Source organism: Quercus robur, chromosome 9 (genome assembly GCF_932294415.1).
Source record: "Quercus robur chromosome 9, dhQueRobu3.1, whole genome shotgun sequence".
NCBI lineage: Eukaryota > Viridiplantae > Streptophyta > Magnoliopsida > Fagales > Fagaceae > Quercus > Quercus robur.
Window position 1 is genome coordinate 19663352 of NC_065542.1, and position 27107 is coordinate 19690458.

The 27107-nt window shown below is 32.4% G+C and overlaps 4 protein-coding genes across 4 annotated transcripts; 3 read left to right on the forward strand and 1 right to left on the reverse strand.

Moving 5' to 3' along the window:
- Window positions 1-215: 215 nt before the first annotated feature.
- On the forward strand, window positions 216-2602 carry LOC126698710 (40S ribosomal protein S20-2-like). Its single transcript, XM_050396103.1, has 4 exons — window positions 216-362; window positions 459-600; window positions 1076-1189; window positions 2285-2602. The coding sequence occupies exons 2-4, from the start codon at window positions 480-482 to the stop codon at window positions 2425-2427; spliced, it is 378 nt and encodes a 125-aa protein (XP_050252060.1). The 5' UTR covers window positions 216-362; window positions 459-479; the 3' UTR covers window positions 2428-2602.
- Window positions 2603-5116: 2514 nt separating this feature from the next.
- Window positions 5117-7499, forward strand: LOC126698711 (40S ribosomal protein S20-1-like). Its single transcript, XM_050396104.1, has 4 exons — window positions 5117-5271; window positions 5395-5526; window positions 6167-6280; window positions 7163-7499. The coding sequence occupies exons 2-4, from the start codon at window positions 5415-5417 to the stop codon at window positions 7303-7305; spliced, it is 369 nt and encodes a 122-aa protein (XP_050252061.1). The 5' UTR covers window positions 5117-5271; window positions 5395-5414; the 3' UTR covers window positions 7306-7499.
- Window positions 7500-16939: 9440 nt separating this feature from the next.
- Window positions 16940-17934, forward strand: LOC126700815 (uncharacterized). The gene is made up of 3 exons (XM_050398999.1): window positions 16940-17005; window positions 17159-17295; window positions 17793-17934. Exons 1-3 carry the CDS (start codon window positions 16940-16942, stop codon window positions 17932-17934), a joined length of 345 nt encoding a protein of 114 aa, XP_050254956.1.
- Window positions 17935-19492: 1558 nt separating this feature from the next.
- LOC126699151 (UDP-glucuronate 4-epimerase 4-like) lies at window positions 19493-21077 on the reverse strand. Its single transcript, XM_050396800.1, has one exon. It carries the CDS (start codon window positions 20957-20959, stop codon window positions 19679-19681), a length of 1281 nt encoding a protein of 426 aa, XP_050252757.1. The 5' UTR covers window positions 20960-21077; the 3' UTR covers window positions 19493-19678.
- Window positions 21078-27107: the final 6030 nt, after the last annotated feature.

A 27107-nucleotide genomic window follows, 5' to 3' on the forward strand; every position in this document is an offset into this window, starting at 1 on the left:
ATAGGTTTTCCGAAACATTTTTGCTTTCTCAAAACAAATTTATTTTCCTCCCTCCAAAAAAAAAAGAAAAAAAAATCCAATTTATGTTTTTATTTTCTTTACAGTAATTTTTAAACCCACCTCATCAATTATTTGGGCTAGATATCTAGCCAAACTCAAGCCCAATTCATAAAATCTTCCAAGACAGCCCAGCCTACTAAAAACCCAACCCACCAAACAAAAAAACAAAAAAAAAAAACTTAAAACCCTAAACCTAAAAAACACACACACATATATAAGTATAATCGTATGTTTCCTCAATTCCCCATTTTGCATTCTCTGTGAAAAGAGCTGCCGCCATCTCCAGCTCTCTCAACTCTCAAGTTCGCTCTCTCTCTCTCTCTCTCTCTCTCTCTCTCTCTGCAATATCAAATATGGGTTTTAGCTCTTTTTGTTTATTTGTGATTGGTATTTTGCAGAGAAAAAAAAAGCTCTGAAACATGGCTGCTCCTCCTTATGCTGTGAAACCCGCGAAGCAGCTGGGTCCAGATGGTGGCGAGGAACAAATTCACAAAATCAGGATCACTCTCACTTCAAAGAATGTTAAAAACATTGAAAAGGGTACCTCCAAAATACTTTCTTTCTTGCTTTTGTTTTGGATTTTTAGTTCTAATCTGCGTAGACCCATATGATGAAAATGGTGATTAAACAATAATAATGTGGATCTGAGTATGGTTTAGTTTCAGAGATGAAACACTCTTAGAGTATGTGTGAATTTTTGTTAAATCTTGTATGTTAGTATCAGGTATTTTCATTTTTTTAATGTGCGTTTTCTGAGTCAAATCTGATTTATTTAGTTGGTTTTGGAAATGGGTTAGTTTCACAAATGGTATTTTAATGAATTTTCTGTGTTATATGTTTGTATCAGTTTTTAGCTATGATTTTTTTTTCTTATTCAGTTCTGATTTGATCTTAATTGGTTTATAGCTGAGGTTGTAAACCTTTTTAGCATCTTATATCTGTTTAGAACAAGAATAATAACGCAACAATTTGACTGATGGTTTTTTTTTTTTTTTTTTAATTTATTTATTGATAGTTTGTGCTGATTTGGTTCGCGGCGCCAAGGATAAGATGTTGAGGGTTAAGGGCCCAGTGAGAATCCCCACCAAGGTTCTGCACATCACCACCAGGAAGTCCCCTTGTGGTGAAGGTATATTTTCTATATCTTAATGTAGGATTCAATTGATTGCCTTCACAAATATATCGTCACCATTGTTTACCAATATTCATTTGATAATCCTATCTAATTCAATTTTAAGCATGCCTATGTTTTAAGTTGGTATATTAGCTAGTGGTGTTCCATAGGGGTTTTGTGTCACAATCAAAAGGGAGCAGGTCGAGATTCAAAAGTTAACCTTTGTATGGTTTGGGTTGAGTTGTCTGTCTCAATATGTACGTAAAAATAAAAAATGATCCCTATTTTTAATATCTTACTGTACTTTTATTCATTTGATAATCCTATGTTTTAGCTAGTTCCTTAGTGAACCTGTAATGAATGTGAGCATTGGAATCGAAAGAAAATGAAATTGTTAGTGGTGTCCCATATTGGTTTTGTATCAGAATCTTAAGGCAGCAGGGAGAGGTTGGAAAGTCAACTCTTGTGGGGTTTGGGTTGAGTATTCTCTTGATGTACATAAAATGTGTTTGTCTGTCCTTATCCCTTTGATTTTGACTCTTGTATAGAATAAACTGAAAAAACATACTTTGAAAGTTTGAAGCTATAGCCTCAATACTCAGCATGCCACACAACTGAATGCCCCTAATTGTTGTTTTCATTTTGATCTAAAAATTGAAGTCAACCTATAAAATTAGCCTGTTATTTAACAATTTATGTCATTGATCTACAGATGTTGGTTATATGTATGTTTAAGTGGTATGCTAAGGTTCCTTGTGACTTGACTTAATTCTGGATTAATCTTCAGTTGGATTTGCGCCAACTCATTGTATTCTTCAGTGTCTGTATATCACACTTATCACCCTTTTTAATATTTTCCCTTAAGAATGCCATGGTTTGTTGCATTTCAATCATGCTATACCTTGTTTCATTGTTGCCTGAATGAATTAAATGAACAATTTAATGGCTGTAGGCCTGATATGTTGTGCACATGCATATTAAATCTGAATAGCAGATGGAATCTTGTTTGCTAGGTTTTATTAGAAATGTATCTATTATGAAAGATGTTTTTGTGTTGTTCATTTCCTTGTATAAATATTATTGTAAATTATTTTCGTTTCTGGTTTGTAGGTACCAACACTTGGGATAGATTTGAACTTCGTATCCACAAGCGTGTTATCGACCTGTTTAGCTCCCCAGATGTTGTTAAGCAGATTACCTCCATTACAATTGAGCCTGGTGTGGAGGTGGAAGTAACTATTGCCGACTCTTAAACATGGCATACTTCAACGTTATTGCTTTTCTAATCTCTTTAGTTTGGTAGAAATATTTGTCTTATGTTGCACTGTTATCCCAGAACATATGCCTCAACTTTGATTGTTCGCAGTCTGTTTTTTAGCACAATTTTGAAGTAATTTTGAAGTGAAAGAGAAGAGGGGTTTTTCATTATTCAGTTGTGATGTTTGAATGTTTATTGACATATTTGATTCTAAATACCATTTAGTATGTGTGCTATAACTTTATATATATGTGCCCGTATGATATATAACTTATTTTTCAGCGTTTGAAAATGGGGTTATTTTGAAAGAGTTGTTCAGTTTGAGATGCGTGAGAACCTTACCTAGGCCTAAGTGTGTTTTGTTTTGTTACAGAGGCTGTGATTCCTTCCTAATATTTTGCTCTTATAATTTTTATAGTTTTGCTCACATCAGAATCAGATATCAGTCTCCATTGGTAACTATGGTTGTTGCAGTTTAAATTAGAACCTAAAGCATACTTTGCAGCTGAAATATATCTTGCTAATTAGATGGAATCCTGCAAAGTTCGCTGTGAGCTTCACTAGGTTCATTAGGAGTCCCACCTAATTCTTTCCCTCTAATGAATACCGAAATATATTTTGTTTGCCAGGTATTAGTGTATTATTACTAGGCTTCATTATCTGGTCAGTGTGGATTTACCCATTCCCACATGACTCGTTCCCTTGAAGCGATATCGATCGTGTTGTTTTTGTTTAATTTATCTCTCAACGTATCTTCTTTTGCTTTGGGAGAACACTGAAGCAACTATATCTCATTTATTTCAAATCCTAACTTATCAAAAAAAAAAAAAAATTAGTGTATTAGTAGAAATATGTCTGCAAAGTTTGCTAGGTGTTACTAGAAATATATCTGCAAATTTCGCTCTAGGTGTTATTAGATGGAATCCTGTTTGGTTCTTAATGCGAAATCTAGGGAAATCAATAGCAGCAAGTCTTTTGATTTAACGTTTGTGCACGTATAGTATGTGTACCATGCTAATACCTAGTTGAATGGATAAGAAAAATGAAATGGTTATAAATAAAAAAAATCAATGCTTTTTTTTTTTTAATTTAAATTATTTAATAAATAATATAAATATTTTTAAATAATTAACAATAGTAATGTGAGTATTTTAATAATGTGATTCTATAATCGAGTCAATGGTAAGATCTAATTCCTTTTGGAATTCTATGAGGTTAAAAATTTGATCTTAAAATACATTTATGAAAAAAATATATTCAAAACTTTATTATTACAAGAATATCGGTTCCAAAAACAACTAAATCTCACCTGTTGTCGGCCTTAATTCTCCTCCAACCTATCACATTAGGATTTATTAACAAGTTAACATGACTCAAATACATATGTTATGTAACTAAAAGTATATTTAGATAGCTAACTAAAAGTATATTTAGATAGCTTTTATTAAATGGCACGTAGTGAATTCAAGGACTTTTTTTTTCCCAAATTGGCATGTAGATTAATCTAATGACCGAGAAATTAAAGTTGCATACATATTTTCAATTAATTTTAAAAATTAATAAGAGAGATGACTTTTTCCTCAACTTGCTAAGATTACAAGATATGATAATTGCAATCACACTGTTACATGAATTCACAACTAACAAAATATGATATTGTGTACTAACTCAATAGAAGAAAAGTGTGTGATATGGGCTGTCAAGAGGATAGGACCCAACCTAAATTGAACAATCATGCATACCTCCAAGCAGCTCTTTTAACTCCAAATTTAATTCTCATAATAAATATACTTATATAAAAAATAAATTAAAGCTTTGCCCCTAAAATTTTAAAATACACCCGTACAAATATATGCTATAAAGACTCTCGTGTATATATATATATTATATTTTTTTAAATTTGTTGTAATTTAAGTTAATTAGGTTGAATTTTAGTATGAATAATATAATTACTAAGCCCAAACAATTTTCAAACGGTAGCGGATTTAAAATGTGAAATTAAGGTCTTGTTTGGGTGGAAAAATATTATCACTCATTACCCTATAACTCATTTCCTATCACTTAAAAATGGCAGCTAAACTCAGTTATGTTTTCAAATTCAAAAAATCTAAAATGTGAGACCCACACTTTGACCTAGGCTACTAGTGCTCTCAGAACCCCTACTTGCCCCCTCCTTACCTGACTTACCCCAAAACCCAACTTTACCAATTTTCATAAAGACTAGGAGTGTAGTGATGTGACTATGCAGATGGGGTTGTAATTGTGGAAGCCAATGCTTATTAGAGCCGTTGGTGGTGAGTACGAAAAGGAGCTGCAGATTTTACTCTTCTCTGACCGTGGAGCCCGCTAATGTGAGGGTATTTACAAAATTGCCACCCATTACTCTGTTTTTATAATTCAAAAACACCTAAAACTTGTTTTTGTTTTCAATAACTCATTACTCGATTTAGTGAGAACTGAGTGATGAAAACAAAATCTCAAAACTCATACAAACAAGTACCTTCTCAATGAGACCCACTTATTTTGGATGATGAGTGATGGAAACCCACAAATCCAAACAACCTCTAAACCTCTCGCAAATCCATTAGAAAACTGCAAGAGGTTTGTCCCTTAAGTGATATTTTTTGTTATTTTTAATTTAGACCTTTAATGTTTAAATCATCTAAAAAAAAGAAAAATCTAACCATTAAAAATTTGCATTTGGGCTGGGTTAAAAAGCCCATTGAACCTAACCCGCTTATAAGAAAGAGTTACATCGAATTCCACTCCCTTCCAGTTCTCTGAAAAAGAGCGAAAGAGGCCGGCCGCCCCTACTTCCAGCCTCCACGCTCAGCTCAAGGTATCAAAAAGAGCCTCTTGGGTTTGCTTTATTTCTACCGTGATGTGATGATGATGCTTTTAAATCGATGAAAGATGATGAGAAATAAGTCTTTTTATTTATTTATTGGTATTTGTTTTTCAGGGAAAGGAAGCAAAGAAACAATGGCGTACGCATTGAAGCCGGCGAAGCAGTTGGGTGCGGATGAAGGTCCGGAACAAATTCACAAGATCAGGATAACCCTGACCTCAAAAAGTGTCAAGAATCTCGAGAAGGGTACTCCAAAAAACCTTTTTTTTTTTTTTTTTTGCATTTATTTTGTTTTTGTTTTTTTAGTTCTAATCTGCTTTGACCCATATGATGAAAATGGTGATTAGACAATAATAATAATACTAATATGTTTATGGCAATGGTTTAGTTTCAGAGATGAAACATTCTTAGTGTTTTGAGATGAATATGGTTTATAATTCTTGTACTGATATATGATATATTTGAGTTTTTCTGATCTTATATGTTAGTATCAGGTTTTAGCTGCTTTTTTTTTTTTTTTTTTTTTTTTTTTTTTAATGTGGGTTTTCTGAGTTAATTCTGATTTATTTGATTGGTTTAGTTTCATGTAGTATGTGTTTTGAAATGAATTTGTTTTGTAATTGTTATACTGATATGACCCATTTGGCATTTTATTATTGAATGTTATCAGTCCTGGTAATTTTAATACCTTGTATGTTAGTATCTGTTTTTGGCCATGATTTTTTCGATTTGGGTTTTAAGTTTTGAGTCAGTTCTAAGCTGATTTTGTTTGGTTTTTATGTGAGAGTTTAAACCTGTTTAGCATCTTGGGTATGCTTGGAAGTTGGAACAAGAGTACTAAGCTGATTGTTTGGCTTTTTATTCTATTTTATTTTTTTATTGATAGTTTGTACGGATTTGGTTCGTGGTGCCAAGGACAAGATGTTGAGGGTTAAGGGCCCAGTGAGAATCCCCACTAAGGTTCTGCACATCACCACCAGGAAGTCCCCTTGCGGTGAAGGTATATTTCTATATCTTACTGTAGTATTCAGTTGATTGCCTTGACAAATATATCATCGCGCCATTGTTTACCAATATTCATTTGATAATCCTATGTAATTCAATTTTAAGCATTCCTATATTTTAAGTTAGTATATTAGCTAGTGCCCCTTGCAAGAACTTTTAAGGAAACTGGGCATTAGAATTGAAAGAAGGTTGAAATTGTTAGTGGTGTTCCATAGGGGTTTTGTTTCAAAATCAAAAGGCAGCAGGTAGAGATCCAAAATAACCCTTGTAAGGTTTGGGTTGAGTTGTGCGTCTCATGATGTATGTAAAAATAAAAAATGATCCTTATTGTTTTGCCTTTGATTTTGAGGCTTGTAGAGAACAAACTGGTGACAAACTTTGAAGCTATACCCTTAATACTCTCTCCATGCCACTAATTGAAGTTAACCCATAAAATTAGCATGTGATTCAGCAATTTATGTCATTTTTCTACAAATGCTGCTTTTGGTTCCTTGTGACTTAACTCTAGACTGATCTTCAGTTGGATTTTGTGCAACTTATTGTACTTTCAGTATCTCTATATCACACTTAAGACCCTTTTAAACATTTTCCCATCATGTAATCTTTTTATATATAGTTTGATAGGAAAGACCTAGGGGCTCAAATATTTTTGCTTCTGATCAATCCTATACCTTATTTCATTGTTGCCTGGAAAATAAAATAATTATTTTATTTTATAGTTGTAGCCCTGTAGGCCAGCTATGTTGTGCTCATGATGGAATTGTATTTGCTAGTTTCTATTATAGGCGTAATCACATAGCTATTAAGAAAGATGTTTTATGGTGAAGTTTAATTCTTGTTTTGAAATTACAGTTAACTCTTTGTTTTGGTTTTGCAGGTACCAACACTTGGGATAGATTTGAACTTCGTATCCACAAGCGAGTTATTGACCTCTTCAGCTCGCCAGAAGTTGTTAAGCAGATTACCTCCATTACAATTGAACCTGGTGTGGAGGTTGAGGTTACCATTGCGGATAATTGAAAATGCGCTACTTCCATAATATCGATTCCCTGTACTCTTTAGTTTATCAGAACAATTGCTTTAGGTGGTAGTATGAGTGTTTTTAGCGCATTTTTTATGTGAAAGAGGAAGGATTTTAGTTGTTTTTTTTGTTGGAAAGAATTCTTCAGTTGTGGATTAATTTGAATGAATACTTATTTCCATGTTTGACTAAATAGCATTAGAAATGTTATCCAGTCTTATATTTCAAGTAGATGCTGTCTTACATTTTCATGGAAGTAATCTGTAAGAAATTGATGTGGTGACACTGACAGGTGGTGATTTAACTCTTTATGTTAGTGTTTCACTCCAACTTTTTCTTGAATCATTGAATGCCATATCCATCCGGCTGTATGAGTGTAGCCAACAATACTTGAGAATCCCAACCCTATTTTCTTGCTGGGCTTCTTTTGATTTTATGTTCTTTTACTTTATCTTGTAGTTGATGTTGTCCACCTCTATAATAGAACGTCATTGAAGCCATTCCAATTCCAAAGTCACTCCATACAAACCTTGAGGAAATTTTCATTGGATCCCTTCCCCACTAGGTAAATTTGACACTGCAATAGCCCTGAACTTGAGGATAAAAATCAAAACACCCCAAATGATAGATGAGATTGGTTTGGGAAAATGGCACGATCCCTTGGGTGCAAACTTTTCTCAAGCTTACATGTTGAGAATTTGAATGTAGACCCCTAGGGCATTAGTTCGCAGAAAGATTATCTTGGAAGATTGCATCAGGAGTTTGTACATCAGTAAGATCTAGTGTATGCATTATCTCTCTCACAACATGTAGGACCAAGAATATAATTTATTTTTCATCTTAGTTTTATCTACCCCCAAAACATACAAATAAATTTATTGGTGGTTCGTAGGCAAGTTGACAACACTTCTTGAGGAGATTGACATGTTCTATGCGATAACACCACTTTTTCTTTTCTTTTCTTTCTTTTTAAAGGATGGGGTCACATTTATTCATTTTTAGGGATATTTTTTAAACCAACTTCACTATCGGGATCGGGTCATGTGCAACTATGGAAGGTATATACAAGAAATTTTGTTGATGATGAAGGTATTGTTAGAGCAATAAGATACACTTTTTTTTTTCAATGATTATTTTGTAGCGAGACTTAGAAGTTTTCATTTTCTTAGTCCCAGGGCCAGCTTCGGTACCCTCAACACTTCCTTCAATCTCAGCTCTCTTGACAGCTTCCTGCTTGATTTTCTTCTCCTTACCTTTGCCCACAGGAGTTGCAGCACCAATTGCCTTTACCACCCCTTTCTTGATTGGCACACCAAAAGAAGCACCCACAATAAGAAAGCTTCCAAGTTAGCCTCAATTTTAATTTTGTGAAAGCCGAATTCATGTAGAAATCATCTATGTAACTTCAACTATAGGTTTGTTTGGTTTGCAAGTCCGCGTTTTTTTTTTTATTTTTAAAACCAACGCCTATTGCATTGTTCATGGGACATGAACAGTGCAAATAGGTATGTGAACAGTAATTTTAAAAGTGAATAGTAACCAAAAAATGATTTTTTATTGTTTTCAATTTTTAGCAAAATAAACGGTATCCAAACGCACACTATATATAGAAGATTATTATGTCATTGTGCCAAAAGAAATAAGTAAGTAGGCAAAGCAAGGCATTTATGCTAGCTTGCCAACTTAGACTTGTATAACTCATGTGGAACAAGAGAAATATGCAAACAAGGCATCTGTGCTTGCTTGCTTGCTAACTTAGACTTATTTATTTTCTTCTATTTAATCTTTTTTTAATCCATGTCCAAATTTCATACTAACATTTACGTTTTCTTTCTTTTTGCTTGGTTGTCCATGCTAACACTTTTCACTGAGTGGCCACTATTAGTCTAATACATAATTACAGCCACTAAGAGCTGTTCAGCCACCACCACCATACCTAAAGTTAACTTGATCTTCTACCTAAAGAGAAACTATTTGCAAGTGGGAAAAATGTCAAAATTGTTGGTGTTTACCAGTAAATTAATGAATCAACACACTTAATCCCAACCAAAATTGCTTTATAGTAGAAGAAAGGGGCGTACATGTACACGCATATGGACTTTTATTTTCCAAATGGCATGTTAATCCTATCACTTCTAGCATAGATTACGCTTCATTAATTTGCTTACAAAAATCAGTGTATTTGTATTGCTTGTTCCCCTAACACATCCTAATTACTAAAAGATGAGCTTTCACTGTTGCATGGGTCATTGTTTTGAAAGCGACACTGAACTTCCCTCTTCAAGGCTCATGTTAGCATATTTCTATGTCACGGCTCTCAGTCTTTTGTTTTTCAATCAATACTTGTGCAGTTTCACCCATCAACTTCCATTTCACAATCTGCAAGAGATATCAGAGAGAGCAGAACATCAATGGACCAGTTTGTTCAGGAGAGAGACCATTCCCTATGTAATAAGAACCAGATTTCAGATCCCAGTATTAGTGTGCACAGATGTATCCTTTCAAGTTACCTACGCACAATGCTGAAAAGCTCAAAACAAAGAAGCAGCATACCCAGTGTATAGAATTTGGCAGGGAAGAGTGGATATGAATGTGAACTTCTTTTGAGAAACAAATAATCCCAAAACTATAAAACCAAAAAGTGCTTCTAGGAGGAAATTATTTTTTAAATGTGCTAGCTTTTGTAATCTTTTTCAAGGAATGCAATGGCTAATTCAAGTTATAACTGTAAAGACCAATTGTGAAAGCATGGAAAACTTATATCTGTTTAGAATACCTTTCACCTTACATGTTTGAAAATGGACCAGCTTCCATAGCAAATTAATCATCAAACATTGAGTTCCTTCAACTAATTTACTTTGGTGAGTTCTTCACCCTCATGTAAGATCAATTTAAGGCACCATCAGGAAGCCCAATGATCAACAACTATGCATTGGTGGTAAAAAATTAATAAAACAAAAGAAATACCTTAAGTAAATTATCTAGCGGCCTGCTTTAAGTACAAAAAAGCTCTTTCTTTCTCTTGAATCAATAACCACACAACCTGGATCATTCAGAAAAAGTACGCCTACAATTTTTACTTTGTATAAAATATATGAACTTTTCAAGCTACCACTGTTGATAAAGAACGACCTTCCGAATGTACTCTGTATATAATATGCAGCAAAGCAACTTTGAAACTAATTTAGAGTAGTAACCAGCTGCATCTTCAAGCATGCGCTGCTCAAATGTTCTACAGTAGTCTATTTTCCCCTCTGCAATTTCTGCAAAAAAATTCAAGACATTCTTCAGCAAATCTTGTTGGGCCTGTTTACCATTCCGCTCCTGTTGATCTGAACACACAAGCCACAAGTGTCTAAAGCCCCATTTGTAGAAACAGAAACCAATTCATAAAATTAATATAGCATGTCAACATACAAGGGAAATTGCAGCATCTTTAAAACTTAGCTATAGCCTATGGGTTGTCTACAAGCCTTAACCAGAAAAGGAAGGTGATAATAGACAAAAAAGATGCAAGAGAACCATGCAAAATCAAGGAAGCTATTTTACGCATAAAAGAGCATACTTACAAGATCATTGAGTGATGGAATGCTTCTTCTACCAACAAAGTGATGATCAAGGTACATAAAAAATCCTGAAAAACACTTTGTCATCACCTTGTAATTTCCCCACATTTGCAGAAGTTCAATAAGTAAATAGGTGTCGCATTTGTCAAAGCAATAAGAAATTTTGTTGATGAAAGAACTATGGAAGGTATATACAAGAAATTTTGTTGATGATGAAGGTATTGTCAAAGCAATAAGATACATTTTTTTTTTTCAATGATTATTTGTTGGATTGTGATAAAACTATTATTATTACTAGTCGCAAACCTGCGTGTTGTGCGTGATAAATTTTTTTTTGGCATTCTCATTAAATATATTTTTATTAATATTATTGTTTTAGTTATTAACAATTGGTTTTCATTATCTTTTAAGTTAATAAAAACCTTAAATATAACTTTTTTTAAAAAAAAAAAACCTTTATATATATTTATTTATTTATTTGTATTTAATGTGTATCTTTACATATACCTTCAAGTAAACTTTATATATCTCACTTCTTTAGATGTGTAAAACTATAGACTACTACTCCATAATGATAGTCACTAATTAATTTTATCATGTTTTTAATAATTTCATTTGTAATACTTCTTACTATTATTATATATTTATTGATAATTTACATAACAAAGACGTTAAATGAGAGGTAGCATCGTTCATTAGATTTTTAAAAAGTTATAGTGTATGAAAATTATATATGTGTATATATATAATTTATTTCTTATGCAATTTCTATTATTACTTGAGAACATCACTTTTTTAGTTATGATTGGAAATATGGTTTCCATGGTTAAAGTTTGATTATTTTTAAATTTAAATTTAGAACTATGATTGCATTTAATTTTTTATTTAATTTTCAAAGTGAATGAAACGGTTTATTTTACTGCACTGTAAAGTTTTAATATTCTCCATATGATCATCTCTATTTTGTTTTTTACGTACTATAATTGTATTTAATTGTTGATTATTGATTTAATTTTTAAAGTGAATGAAATGGTTTATTTTACTGCACTGTAAAGTTTTAATATTTTCCGTATGATCATCTCTATTTTGTTTTTTACTTCTCCTTACAGCCTCTTTGTTTTCCAATTAACGGTTTCTAATGACGTTTGATTTTTTTTTTTTCTTTATCTACTCTTTATTACATTCTCTCTCTCTCTCTCTCTGCAACCTATCATTTTTCAAAATTTGATGATGATTCTATGGTATTAAATATGCACTATTAGTTTCTTTATATTATATTTGGTTTGATATCCTCATTAATTTTTTTAATATAGTGTTTCTAAATTGGCATTAGTTTTTTATTCTATTTTTTCTTTAACGTATTGGGTGTGAGAATGAGTGTTTCCCTAGTACTACTCCACTTTATGAAGACATTTTTTTTTTTTTTTATTGAATCTAAGTAAAATGTTATATGTTTAATTTTTTAAAATAAAAAGGAGAGAAAATATATGAGGTGTGACCATTAGTTTCATAACTTTCAAAAATATATATGTTCAATATTCCAAATTTTTTTCTTCATCACTTTCAAAAAATGTAACCATTAGTTTCTTTTTATTATGGCTGTTTTGTAATTTGAATAAATTCTATGTAGCTTTAGTTGTTAGTTGTTATTTGTTTGAAATATATATATATTTTTTTCTTGATTTTAGAAGTGATCAATATTGAGAAAAATAATGACTGTTTTCTTTTCATTAAAACAACTGTGTATTTAAATAAGTTCTTGCCTAATTTTGATTGTAAACCATTTTTCCGCATATTATATTTTTTCTAATTCAGTGATTAAATATTAATTTTCAATGACTTCACAGTCGTTTGAGAATGCTTTTATTTATTTATTTATAAAGCTATATAAGTGTAAAGTTGTACATCCCATAAAGAAATAATTTGAGAAGTAATCATATATAAGTTGGATTTCATTCTTATCCAAACCCAAATTTAAAGTGATTGAATAATTATTATTTGTAATAATCACTAATCTATTCAATGCATTGAAAAGATTTGCAAAAATGTGTAACATATAAACACTCAATCATTGATGAAACAATTTCTATATTGTTAAGGTGAAAACTAAAATATTAAGAAGACTCCACATATACCATGTAAAGATCATTAGCACCTATTGTCACAAAAACATGTCATGGCCCAACTTGAATTCTAAATTTGCAACCATGACTGACATGTTAATAACTAAATACCAATCCTAGTCTAATGTTGAATAAAATAAGATGAGAATAGGAAAAAAAGTAAAAATAAAAGACATAACAATAAACACTAAATTATCCAAATCATACTATGTAATATAATAATATTATATTTTTATCTACTATCTTAAAATTTTTTATAATGCAATAGGATAATATTTAACAATCAAAGAGAACAAAAAAAAAAAAAAAAACACTTAAAACACAAAACTGTATCGCATCAACCCAAATTAGAGTTCTAAAAAACATAAAATTTATCAACCTAAAGCATAGAGCAAGAAAAATAAAAAAATCCACCAAAAAATTGAGAGAGAGAGAGAAAGAGATATAACCTTTTTGTAAGGAAAAACTATGCAAAGAATGGAAGAGCAAATGACAAATTTGTAATAAATATGGCGTGAATTAGAAGAGACAAAATAAAGGTAGATGAAGAGAGAGATGAATAGTGATATTAAGGTAGAGGATAGTGGGGAGATAAAAAGGTAAGAAAGGGAGAAAGGTTGGAGAGTAAGAGGGTGTGAATAAGAAGAGACAAAATAAAGGAAGATGAATAGTGATATTAAGTTAGAGGGTAATGGAAAGATGAAAAGGTAAAGGAGGGAGAAATGTTGAAAAAAGTGTAAATATTAAAAATAATAAGTGAATGTTAAAAAAAATTATAAGAAAATTAATAAAAAAAATAAAAGAATAATGACGTGGACACTGATGTGGCTTAACTGGAGCGAAACAACAATAAATGCTACGTTTCAGCTTTTAGATATATATATATATATATATATATAGACAAAACTTAAGTACAGCACCTTAGGTACTGGTCTTTAGATTCCTCTCTTAAGATTCAGGTATGCGGCTACTTAATTAAAAAATTGCACTTCCATTCCATGAGAAAAAATCCAAATGACAGAATTTTAAAAGGAAAACTTAAGGAACAGCACTAAAGTACTGTACCTAAATCTTGTCCTCTTATTATTATTATTATTATTAATTTACCTTTCATACGGATTTTATATTATATTAAGAATTATACAAGGCATTGTCCAATTCTCCTATAGAGAAGAAATTGGGATTAAATTCCCCCTTCCCACTTAGATCTCCGCACTTAAATAAAAAAATATCTTTTGCAGCGAATTTTTTGGTAGACCCATTTTACATTTGGTGTTTTTGTTGCTGAGGTGACATCAATTACATATGTGCCTCATTCTCCAAAACAAAAAAAAAAAAACAAAAAAACAAAAAAAAAAAAGAAAAAGAAAAGAAATTGTGCCTCTTAAAAAAAGCTGAGTATTGCAAATTGTACATTGGCAACTGCTCATGACAGCACCAAAGCAAATAATATGCTTCAACCATCAACAACTTGAAATGGAGGATAGAGGAGCAAGTCAATTGAATTGAGCCAAAGCAAGAGCAAGGCCAAATCAAACATATACATTAGCAACGCCCCCTCTAGGTATGATTAAGCTAAATGTTAATGTTAATGATTCATGTGCAAGGATTTGCATTCTTGTGAGTGACTCACTAGTGGCAGAAATAAGTGCTATTCTCTGGGCTTTGCAATTGGCACTGTTAGAAAATTATAGAGCCATAGGGATGGAAGGAGACTATGTCCGTTTGGTAACAGCTTATTTAGTTTTTTATTAAAAGTGTGTTAAAGTATACTCGTACTTTAAAAAGAATGAGAAAAAGTAAGAAAAAAAAGAGGTTTTAAAAAGCTGTATGTAAAAGCTAAAGCTAATTATAAGCTTTACTTTTAGCTTTTAGCTAAACAAAAAGTTGTGCATTGAACCCTTGAGCAGCTCTAACACAGAGAGCTTTTGGTCCATTCCAAACTTACTTAGCAATGCTCTAGAGTTCATAATACTATTTGCTCTTATAATTGGGTTACAAGAGAGTTAAATGGTGTAGTTCATGCTCATATCAATTACTATTTTGAATCTTTGATACTAGTAGTGGGTTGAACTGTAAGAAAGATCTTGTATTCTCTTAACGAGAGTTGGTTTTATCAAGTAAAAAAAAAAGGTATAACAAACTGTCAAACTGTAAACATTTGAAGCCTTGACATGCTATTTTACTCATTACTTAATTCTTATTTTTCTTTTAAGGCATGACAAGGCTCCTTTGACATTTTTGTACATGGATTAGTCCAATCAAATAAGCCCTCAAAATTATTTTAATTGTATGTCAAATGGGCAATGGCACCACCTCTTGTTAAAATCAGCAAACTAAATTAAGTAATGCAATTTAGTAATATTTTGACAGGTAGGGGACCAATAAAAAAGATGGACAAAGTTTAGCTACAAAATTGATTGTAGTATAAGACTACAACCTTACTCGATATCTTTTTATTGAAGGTGAATTTTGACAAATCCATCATTGGATTACATCTTCTTTTTATATCCTTTATACTTGCAAAATTTCTAGAAAATTAAAAATCAATAGCTATGTCATCTATAAAATATAAGTTTATAGATCATATAATAAATAATATCTGATTAACTCAAAATTTGACAAGTATATTAAGAGTGTAAAGAACATGCAATCCAACGGTTTAATTTTCAAAATATATAGTAATGTTAATGACATTTAGTAAGGTTGTACCCTTAAGTTACAACTAATTTTGTAACTAAATTTTGTCCAAAAAAGATAGAGTAAGCTTCACATCTACAATCATTTCATCAAACATTATTGGAAAAGTTATTTACATTACCGTAAAAGTAGAAGTATATGAAGTTTGAGTCACCATTATTAACAACTGAATGTGCTTCTCTTTTTTACAAAATTTTTGATTATGTGCATGGAAATATTTAAAGAGAATGCATAAAATTTTATTTTATCAAAAATTAATTGAATAAATTATGAAATAATGATTTTTTTTTCTTTCATTGAAATTCATAGATAAATTTATATTTTATTAATACATATATGTAAAATTATCAAGTGTTAGATGACATTTTGAAATGTAGTATTTTCGTTGAAGGAAATTCTTAAAACCTAACGCTTAAATCCATTATATGCTGTTAAATTCATATTAGACAATTTACATTTCGAATTTTCTTCAAATTCTTTAATTTTAAATCCAAATGCAACTTTATTATTATGTTGCCTTCTTTTTCTTTTTTTTTTGGTTTCTTTGTCCTTCATTGAATGTTTATCTTTGGGTTTAGTTGGTTTGAGTTAAGGTTTATCTTTTCTATTAGAGATGACCCACCACAAAGTTTGTTTCTTGCGTTTGTTATCTTTCACTTCTAATCAGCATGGCCAATTTGATGAAGTTTGTAATGATTTAATTTCAGATATTAGGATTGATTTGGCGGTTTGAGTTAAGGTTTATCATCCCTATTAGAGTTAGCGATGATCCACCACAAAGTTTGTTTTGATTTAAGTTCAGAGATTAGACAGACACTCTTTTAGTTTTATCTGAGGATTGATTTGGGTTTAGTTGGTTTTAATTTGAATTTAAGGTTTATCTTATCTATTGGAGATGACCCATTTGGGATTTTTATGGTTTAAAACCAGTTTTGTTGTTGGTTATTTTATTTTATTTTTATTTATGATTTTTCAATATTATACTATGTTAGTAACAATTTTTAGGTAGAGAGAAGAGAGTGACTTTGGATAAAATAAAATGGCGAAAAAAAATATATGTGGCCAACTTTGACTAATTTGTTGAGGATTCGCAGCTGACCCCAAAATTTTGGGACTATGACTTTATAGTTGTATTTTTTTTATTAATTTAATTTAATTTTATGGGTTTTTTGAGTAATCTCTGGTTTTATTTAGGGTTTAAAGTTTAAACTCTCATGCTATCTTGCATCTATGAGCCTGAGTGTATGCCCAGTGGGCATTGCCCACCAAGGTTCTGCACATCACCACCAGGAAGTCCCCTTGTGGTGAAGGTATATTTCTTTTTATCCTACTGGCTACTGTTTTTGGGTTCAGATGCTGGGCTTCATAAAAAATAAATAAATAAGTAAAAAATAAAAAATCACTATATTCCTCATTATTCTTCAATATTCATTTGATAATAATCCTATTCTATTCATTTTAAGTATTTCTCTATTGGTTTATTACTTAGCCTGCTATTACCTGTATATCCTCTGCTTAAGGAAATTGTTAGTGGCGTCTCACAGGGTCCCTTGTATCATAATTCAAAGACAGCAGGGAGAGATCCAGGGTTTGCGTTGAGGTTCAGTTGTCTCAATAACATTAAAATGGTGAACCCTCATTGTTTTGTCTTTGATGTTGAGGTCATAGAATATTGAAAACAAACTTTGATGCTATAGCCTTATTTATCCCTGCATGCCTCGCAGCTGAAAGCCAAATTAGAATTACTCTGCTTTGAACCACTAATTGAAGTCAACCTGTAGAATTGGGTCTGATTAGCAACTCAATTTATACTTTGAAAGGGAAGAGCTAATGGCTAAAATGTATGTGCCATGGGTGGTTGTTGCTTTCATATTTGATCATACCATACCTTGTTTCATTGTGGCCCAGAAAAATAGAATAAACAATTTCATTATCATCGGTCAACTAATATGTGCTCATACATACTTAAGCTTCTGAATAACTGAAGAATCCTTTGTGCTTGGTGTTGATATAGGTTTATTGTGTAACTTGTTTTTTGTTAAGTGTGTTTTGTTTATTGGAAAATTATTTTCATTTGTTTTGGTTTTGGGTTTGCAGGTACCAACACTTGGATAGATTTGAACTTCGTGTCCACAAACAAGTTATTGACCTCTTCAGCTCCCCTGAAGTTGTTAAGCAGATTACCTCCATCGCTATTGAACCTGGCGTGGAAGTCGAAGTTACAATTGCCGACTCTTGAACATGGCCTATTTTAAAAATATCACTTTTCTGATCCTCCTTACTTAGAAATCTTTACATTATGTTGTCTTGGAACATACCCCAAGCTTGATTAAGTGTTAAAGCAGTGTGTGTTTTTCTTGCATTTTTCTTGAATCAAAAGACATCAGTGAAGAGGGATTTTGGGGTTTGTTTTTGCAGTTGCCTTTAGTTGAGATGTTTAAATGACTATTTGTTATCATATTTGATATTAAATACCAAGGGAATTTTTTTCCTATCAAATGTCTTTTAAGTCGAGATGTTCTTTCTCTTGGAAGAAATTGATGTGGTGACAAGTGGTTGTTTTTACAGGTTCAATTTATGTCAATCTCAGAGCTTCCTAGGTCATTTGTCGGGGAAAAAAGGTTTCACCATTTGAAACTATCTCACATTCACGTTGATTAATGTGGTGTTGTTCCAATTCTTAAGTAAGTGCACCAAAGTGAATTGAATGACTTTGGGCTACATTGCAAGAGAGTCAATGCCAAGTCACTTTGGCTGCTTGTAGAAGAAATCATTGCATTAGCTGTGATGATCTTCTACTGTCATCACGTTTATTAAATGGTAATAATCTTAATTGATGCATTATAACATTAGACAACATAAAATGTCCCATCACAACTCATGTAAACAAGTTTGACAAAATTGCAATATGATTGTGGACATGACAAATGGCTTTGGAACTTTGGTGTCCAAGACTATCTGCAATGTCCAATACTACAAATAAAGGCAGGAGTAGGAGTCGATCTGCTAAATACGTTTTAAAATGCTAAAAATGCTAATATTGGTAACAGAATTATACACCCCAAACCATATTTAGAAAATAAAAACAGAATTACTAACACTCTGCATCATAATAATAATAATAATTCCTGTATAACAAAGCTCAAATCAATGGATAAGACATTAAAAACAACAGACCAACCATTTAAGAATTTTATGGTCTAATTTTACAAATAATTCACTACATTTAGTGATAGCAACCAAGTTATGGTCTAGGCAAATCATAATGGAATACTTGTCATGTTTATATTGCTTATGAGTAAAAAAAAATGGTTAAGAGAAGGATCAATGTTTCTTTGAATGTAATTATTGAACATTTCAGGATATACATATAAACCTAAATGTGAAAGCAAGCAATATTACTGTCATTAGAATATATAGAATTTTTGCTCAAAAAAAAAAAAAAGAATATATAGAACTAAAGCCGATTAATGTCATTGGTGATTGTCCACTATGTCATTCTTTGAATCTGTAGGATTTACAAACCAATCTTGCGTGGCCATATAATCCTGCATTTCTTATGCACCAATGCTACAGAAATAGCCAGCATAAAAACGTAATATATATCTGCCAATGTCAGTGTTTAATTTACTAGAGAAAGAGCAATATTAGAACCTGTGAACAACATAAAATTCCTGGTTATATGCAAGCATAGGTTTTTCCAACAACTCTATATATCCAACAAACTCTAACATCAAATTCAATAAAAATTGTTATTAAAAATATTCAATAAATATACAATCCAAATGAAACTACCACACAAAGAAAACCTAAAAATTAAAATTAAAAAAATTACAATTTTACGGATTCCTTAAGAACTATTTCTTAGATTTCTTAATTAGATTCAAAAAACACGATTGCATTGACTAATACAATACAAAAAGTGTGCCAATGTATTTGAATTTAATTAATAAACCTAATCAATAGTACCTAAGTAACCATATCTAATCTTTTTGGATCCAATCAACATACCACTCCACAAATTTCTTCAACCCAGTCTCCAAATCTGTAGTAGGCTTATACCCAAGCTCCCTTGTTGCCAAGCTTATATTAGCATGCGTGAACATCACGTCTCCATTCTTAGGCATTTCTTGTACATCCCTCATCGCTTTTTTCTTCAACAACCTCTCCAAAATCCCCACAAGCTTCTCAACACTCTCCGGCGAAGTATTCCCTATATTGAAAACTCTCAAAGGCGCCTTTAAACCTTTTCTTTTTCCTTCCCTCCCAATGCTTTTCCCAGCGGTATCCAATGCAGCTATGCAACCCTTCACAACATCATCAATGTACGTAAAATCTCTGCCTACAGAAACACCTCCAGGCCCTTGAAACACAGTTATTTTTTTCCCTTTCAATATATTCTTAGTGAATTCAAAGTATGCCATGTCTGGTCTCCCCCATGGTCCGTACACAGTGAAAAATCTCAACCCCGTCAGTGAAAGCCCGTAGATATGATTATAACTGTGTGCTATTTCTTCGCCAGCTTTCTTTGTAGCAGCATAGAGACTTGCTGGTTGGTCAGTACGGTCTTCTTCTGAAAACGGCAATTTGGTGTTTAAACCATAGACAGAACTAGACGAAGCCCACACGATGGCAGGTTTTGGATTCAAAGATTTACATACTTCGAGTAAACTAACGAACCCAGCAATGTTGCTGTTAATATAGGAAGTTGGGTTTTTCATAGCATAACGAACTCCAGCTTGAGCCGCCAGATGCATCACATGCGTGAACCGAACAGTATCGAAAAGCCGATTAAGGAGCGCCATGTCGTTTATGTCTCCTTCGACCACGTAAACGCCTTCGTTTAGGAGGAGATCTTGACGACTGCGTTTGAGTTTAGGGTCGTAGTATCTGTTGAAGTTGTCAAGGCCTACGACACTATCTCCTCGCCGTTTTAGCGCGAGGGACACGTGGGTGCCAACGAAACCAGCTGCACCGGTTACCAGAACAACTTTGTGGTGGTCGCTGATGGAACCTCTGGGAGTGACGGAGTTGAAAACAACGCGCTCTAGGCTCGCGGGTGAGGCAGATGAGGGCTTGGAGTGAATGATGGAATGAGTTTCCTTGACGATGCGTTGGATTGGGGACTTGGAGGTGGGAGATGAAGGTTTGTGGAGAAAGATGAGGAGGAGGATGAAAACGACGAGGAATGAACAACTCATAGTAACTTTTTTGGCAGAGATGCGGTGCCATAATTTGGGTTTGCGTTTGTTTTCCTTTTCCATGTTTTGTGTGTTTTTCTTGGAGAAAATATATGCGCAGGAAGGTTTGGAAGTTCTAGGTTTGATTTGGTTTTGGTTGGTTTCAAACGTTAGTTATACTTTAAAAAAAATAGTATTGTGCTGATCATCATTATTTGTGTTGGGATAATTGAGTGTTGTGTTTATATTTATCTCTTAGAGATATTTATGTTTTGTTTATATTTATCTCTTAGAGATATTTATGTTTTAGTATTCATCTTGAAGGGGAGAGAGAAGGTGTAGATCGTTGGGATTAGTATTGGGATTAGTACGAAATTCCTAAGTTTTCTAAGAGGGAGAATTAAAAGGCTTTATATTTGGCACGGTCAATTTGATCCATACTTCCTCTTATAGTTTTTCACTTTACACATTTGAGTTGTGTTTGATACCGGTTTTTTTTATTTAATATTTAACTTATTTTTTCTACTATTCATGCGTCTCACTACTTTATCTATCGTACTTTTACTTTGTATAATTGAATCAATGAAATTTATTTTCATGAAACATAATATTTAACCAATTACGTTATCTTTTTAGATTTAAAATTAAAAGCCAAAATATTTGATATAAAACAATTTCTTAACAAGCAACTAACACAACCCATAATTTATTATAATAGGTCTTTCTTTCCTGTGTGCTTACTGCTTAATTCATGTACTTGGCACAGTGACACTCTTGTCTATACACTATTGAGTAACAATTTGGTCTCCGTATCGTAACTATGCTATGTGGCTGCTAAAATGGGACTAGGGTGGTCAATTAAGTACCAATGCTTCCTGCATCATCAAGCTCACAAGTCACATCATGGATACAATAATTCTGTTTTACTGTGATATACAAAGAAATTTTGGGTGGAAGAAATCAATAGTTCTTCCTGTCATTAATTAAGATTCAAAATTGATCACACATCAAGGGGTAGGGGTTCCAAATATAGGAGGATGGTGATAGTTTTTTTGGTTGGGGGACTGCCCACCAATTTGTAGAGTTCTAGCACTTGAAATTGAAATTGGCAGAAGAATGACATTTGACATGTGTTTTAAGCTTTTTAAAAATTGTTTGTCACCCGAGAAAATGCTAGTGGGAAAGGAAATTGGAGTCGGGGTAAAATTTGTATATACATGCTAAACAACCCAATTTTTGTGATTTCTTGGTTCATGAAAGTGTAATGGAATTGTGAGAAGATGAGAGAAGAGAATTATCAATGTAGCTAATATTAAGGATACACTATGAAGAATATTTAATGTTGTGAGTTGAAAAAATGGTTTGATGTTAAAAAAGCTATAAATCTTTTCTTATGAAGGCCATTTCTAATGATAATGCTATATGAAGGATTTTAATGAACTTTTATGTAATTTCAGAATTTCAAACCAAGATATGGATGGCCAGAAGCTTTTGGGATGTAATGCGTGGGCAAACTTTAGGATATAATTTCAGAATTTTATTGTTGATTCAAGTACTTGTGTGTCCTCAAAAAAAAAAGTACTTGTGTGTCATTCAAGCTCACAAGTTACAGTGTTCAGGGACCCTTGCTACATGGATCATGAAGTATAGTTCTACTTATCTGAATGAATCTTTGCATTTTCAGGAGTTACAACCTTTTCGCATTACTTTTTTTATGTCATATTGAATCTAGTACTGATGTACTGGCTTACAAACTGGCTACAAGATACACAAAACCTTAGAGAAGTGAAACCCCATTTTTGAAACCACCATTGTGATCACTCTCTGGACAATTTGAAGTGTAGAAATCAGCTCATATTTGAAGGCAAGCAAATCGATCCCATAGAAGCACTAATGTCTAGCAAATGCTTGGTTGACAGGCACTTGAGGCATTCAAGGCAGGGGAGGAAGTTAAGTCAAGACAAGCAAGCAAGAAAGATTGAGCAGAAAGTAGCATCCACAAAGATTGGAAAATTTTACTTATAAGTGCCAGGGTACAAACTAGTGCAGTAATGGCAGGGTGGGACATTCTACCATGGAACATTTCCGTAGTGGCTGAAGATCTCTCACAATGGAAGAAACAGGGCATAAATTTTGATAGTATAGATCAGAGAATTGTAATCCATATCAGACAATGGGCAAAACCAGCCGCCAATGTGTTTGGTTACAAATATAGGCTGCTTGTCATCTATGTTTTGATGCTTTCCATGGGCTTGAGGAGGCCATTAATAATTTGAAGCTTGATATTTGCTCAAAACATGACTACTATGACTAGGCCTGGTTTATCTACAACTTTTTAAACTAAGCCCGGGCCCAATTGGCCTTCAAGCAGTACCTCACTTTCATTTTGTAAAATCTGGAAAATTTTGCATATTTTCTACCTACCAAACCAAGTTTATCTACCTTTGCTGCCTTCTGTGTGTGTGTGTGTGTTTGTGTAATTAATTCCTTACTTGTTTTTATTTATCTTCATGTAGCTATTTTCAGTGATTCATCGATTGTCTAATTTGAAAAGGTTCAATCCCAAAATAGCAATATATTATAACTTTTTCCCAAATTAAAATTTTTTAAATTAAATTAAATTAACAAAAAAAAGGACCTGTGCATATTCAAGAAGCAATGCTATGAATGTGCACTTTCTCACTTATTAGGTTTTGGTTAATTATATTTGTGTATATGGAAGGATTATAAGCTAGTTATGATTTAATCGTAAGTATTTTCTGTCTCGATAGACAATGTCAAATAATTTTTTTTAGGTATTGTTTTTCAACTTTCACAAACTTATATTTTCAAGACCTTCTCCCCTCTCCATGTGTGTGTGTGTGTTAAAATACTTAATATTTTCAAAAGAAAAAATAATGAGTTAATTCCACATCGAAAAATGAGTGTGAATTAAAAAGGTTTAAAGTCTGTGCTGTGTGTTAGGCCATTTTGGATATACACCACTGTCAGTTTCTTTAAGACCTTCTCATTTCTCCCTGTGTATGTGTGTTAAAATACTTAATATTCTAAAAAAAAAGTGTTTCACGGATTTTGATCCACAATTATTCTTCTCTCTTCAAAATTGTAGATCCATTCTTAATTGTTAAAATAAATGTGAATATCAACATTCATGAAAATAGAATGGGCAAAAGGTTAAAGCAATTTTGGTTTATGAAACAAGAAATAGATGTATATGATTTTTTATAGCTAAAGCATTCTCAAAAAGCTTTACTAGATGAAGGTGGTATCTTATGCATTCATTATATGTACTTATTTAGTAGCTAGTGAGTGCTCCACGGAAACTCACAGGCAATGAGACACCCGTTGTATATATATATATATATATATATATATATATATATATATATATATAATAAATGCAAATAATTTTCATCCTATACGAGACATAATTTTAGTCCTTGGATTTAATTTTATACCTCACACTTTCTCATATGCATTTTCTCGAATGTAACAAAATTATCCTTATCTTATTGGATGTGTCATCTCATGGAGCGGCTATAATAGCTGCTCCTTCACAGTATGTTGGCTTGAGATAAATAATTTTCCATCCTCTTTATTTTTCTTTCCATGTACTCTATCATATGAATCAACCTTGATCTTTTAATGTTTGCTAGTACCCTTTATTATGTGATCAACCTATACATTGAATTTACCAAAATAGGGGAGGTTGTTTAGTAATAGAAAGCCCTTGTAACTCATCACACTTATAAGTCTAAGAATTGTGAGTTTGAATAATGATAAGGTACATTAGTAATTACGTGGTCTCACATCATAACATAATGTGGAAGTTTAAGTGATGTGGGAGCAGTGATCACACCTATGATTTTAGCTTTTTTTTTTTTTTTTAGTTTTTAAGTGAAATAGCAATAATTGGTCATAGGTCAAATAAAACAGTACCCATCAGGCCATCACTTCTCTAAAAATCCTCTCTGATAATATTTTTTTTTTATGAACAAGAAATTTTGTTCACAAGACATATAGAACTACAAAGAGAAAACAAGAGCCTCTTCCTTAATGATAAGCTCAAAACAAGAAGGGCCGAAACCTACATCGAAAGAACCAAAAACATTATTCACAAATGACCACTTAGCTAGAGAATGAGCTGCTTTATTTGCTTCCCTAGGGATCCAAGCGACATGACAGCCAGGAATAAGTGACATCAAGTTGAGAATTTCATTGCATATACCTCTAATTCTCCAGGGAACCCATTTACCAGAAGGAGCTAGAGCGTCTACACAGTCTTTGGAGTCACTCTCCACAATCATAGCAGCTATATCAATACTTTTAGCTAAACTTAAAGCCCATTTAATGGCTTCTACTTCTGCCTGAAGAGGGAGATTGGAATATACTCTCTTAGCACAAGCAAAAACCACTTCACCTCTCTGATAATATTATTATCTCTAGACTTCTCCATTTTCAAAGAGAGAGGAGCAATGAAAATAGTATACTCTGAAAATGTTTATGTAAAAAAAAAGGCACTACCATAAGTTGATGAGAAAATTAACACGATTGTACACTTGTACTACACATGTCTGAACTCCTAGTAAAATTTGGCTAGCAATTTCAAATACTCAGGGTCTGTTTGGATACTACTTATTGTTGAAAATACTGTAACAAAATAATTTTTAAACTATGAATAGTGCCCGTGGGACCCAGTTTTAAAGTTATATTTGTATTTTTTTGTATTTATGGGTCCCATGAACAGTGCATGGGACCCAGGAAAAAACGCAAACGCCAGCCGCATTTGCGATCCAAACTCACACCCAATTAAAGTTACACTATTTTATGTACCAACAACTAATGAATCAGGATCAATAATTGAAGATATTTGCTTATGTATAACTGTACAAGACGGCAATGAAAACCTCGTGTTGGAGTTGTAGCAAATTTTGGAGTGATTGAGAAGGTCAGTTGTATTTTAACACACACATACGGGGAGAGGGAAGAAAATACTTAGTATTAAAAAACTAAGTATTCTAAAAAAAAAAAATACTTAGTATTCTTCTCGTGTGTGTATTAAAATACTTAGTATTCTAAAAAAAAAGTTTCACGGATTTTGATCCACAATTATTCTTCTCTTTTCAAAATTGTAGATCCATTCTTAATTGTTAAAATAAATGTGAATATCAACGTTCATTAAAAAAAGAATGGGCAAAAGGTTAAATCAATTTTGGTTAATGAAACAAGAAATAGATGTATATTATTTTTTAAAGCTTATTTAGTAGCTAGTGAGTGTTCCACGGAAACTCACACGCAATGAGACATCCGTTGTATATATATAAATATAAATATAATAGATGCAAATAATTTTCATCCTATATGAGACATAATTTTTTAGTCCTTGGATTTATACCTTACACTTTTTCATATGCATTTTCTCCAATGTAACAAAATTCTCCTTATCTTATTGGAGGTGTCATCTCATGGAGCGGCTATAACAGCTGCTCCTTCACAATATGTTGGCCTGAGATAAATAATTTTCCATTCTCATTATTTTTCTTTCCACGTACTCTATCATATGAATCCACCTTGATCTTTAATTTTTGCTAGTTTGCTAGTTACCCTTTATTATGTGATCAACCTATTCATTGAATTTACCAAAACAGGGGAAGGTGTCTAGTAATAGAAAGCCCTTGTAACCCATTACACATATAAGTCTAAGAATTGTGAGTATGAGTGATGATAAAATACATTAGTAATTAGATAATCTCATATCACGCAATGTAGAAGTTAAAGTGATGTGAGAGCAGTGATCACATATGCAATTTTAGCTATATTTTATTTTAGTTTTTAAGTAAAATAGCAATAATTGGTCATAGCCTCATAGGTAAAAAATAGGGTACCCATCAGGCCATCACTTCTCTGAAAATCCTCTCTGATAATATTATTATCTCTAGACATCTCCACTTTCAAAGAGAGAGAGAAGCAATGAAAATAGTATACTCTGAAAATATTTATGTAAAGAAAAAGGCACTACCATAAGTTGATGAGAAAATTAACATGGTTGTACACTTGTACTACAAATGTCTTAACTCCTAGTAAAATTTGGCTAGCAATTTCAGACACTCAATTAAAGTTACACCATTTTATGTACCAACAATTAATGAATCAGGATCGACAATTGAAGATATTTGCTGATGTATAACCGTACAAGACGGCAATGAAAAGCTCGTGTTGTAGTTGTAGCAAA

Excerpts from the sequence above, each read along its gene's own strand:
- LOC126698711 (XM_050396104.1), top strand. The coding sequence starts at position 5,415 with ATGGCGTACGCATTGAAGCCGGCGAAGCAGTTGGGTGCGGATGAAGGT. Across the intron at positions 5,527-6,166 it reads TGTCAAGAATCTCGAGAAGG|TTTGTACGGATTTGGTTCGT; the intron begins GTACTCCAAAAA and ends TTTTATTGATAG. Across the intron at positions 6,281-7,162 it reads GAAGTCCCCTTGCGGTGAAG|GTACCAACACTTGGGATAGA; the intron begins GTATATTTCTAT and ends TTGGTTTTGCAG.
- LOC126699151 (XM_050396800.1), bottom strand. The coding sequence starts at position 20,959 with ATGGAAAAGGAAAACAAACGCAAACCCAAATTATGGCACCGCATCTCT.
- LOC126698710 (XM_050396103.1), top strand. The coding sequence starts at position 480 with ATGGCTGCTCCTCCTTATGCTGTGAAACCCGCGAAGCAGCTGGGTCCA. Across the intron at positions 601-1,075 it reads TGTTAAAAACATTGAAAAGG|TTTGTGCTGATTTGGTTCGC; the intron begins GTACCTCCAAAA and ends ATTTATTGATAG. Across the intron at positions 1,190-2,284 it reads GAAGTCCCCTTGTGGTGAAG|GTACCAACACTTGGGATAGA; the intron begins GTATATTTTCTA and ends TCTGGTTTGTAG.
- LOC126700815 (XM_050398999.1), top strand. The coding sequence starts at position 16,940 with ATGCCCAGTGGGCATTGCCCACCAAGGTTCTGCACATCACCACCAGGA. Across the intron at positions 17,006-17,158 it reads GAAGTCCCCTTGTGGTGAAG|TATTTCTCTATTGGTTTATT; the intron begins GTATATTTCTTT and ends ATTCATTTTAAG. Across the intron at positions 17,296-17,792 it reads GATCCAGGGTTTGCGTTGAG|GTACCAACACTTGGATAGAT; the intron begins GTTCAGTTGTCT and ends TTGGGTTTGCAG.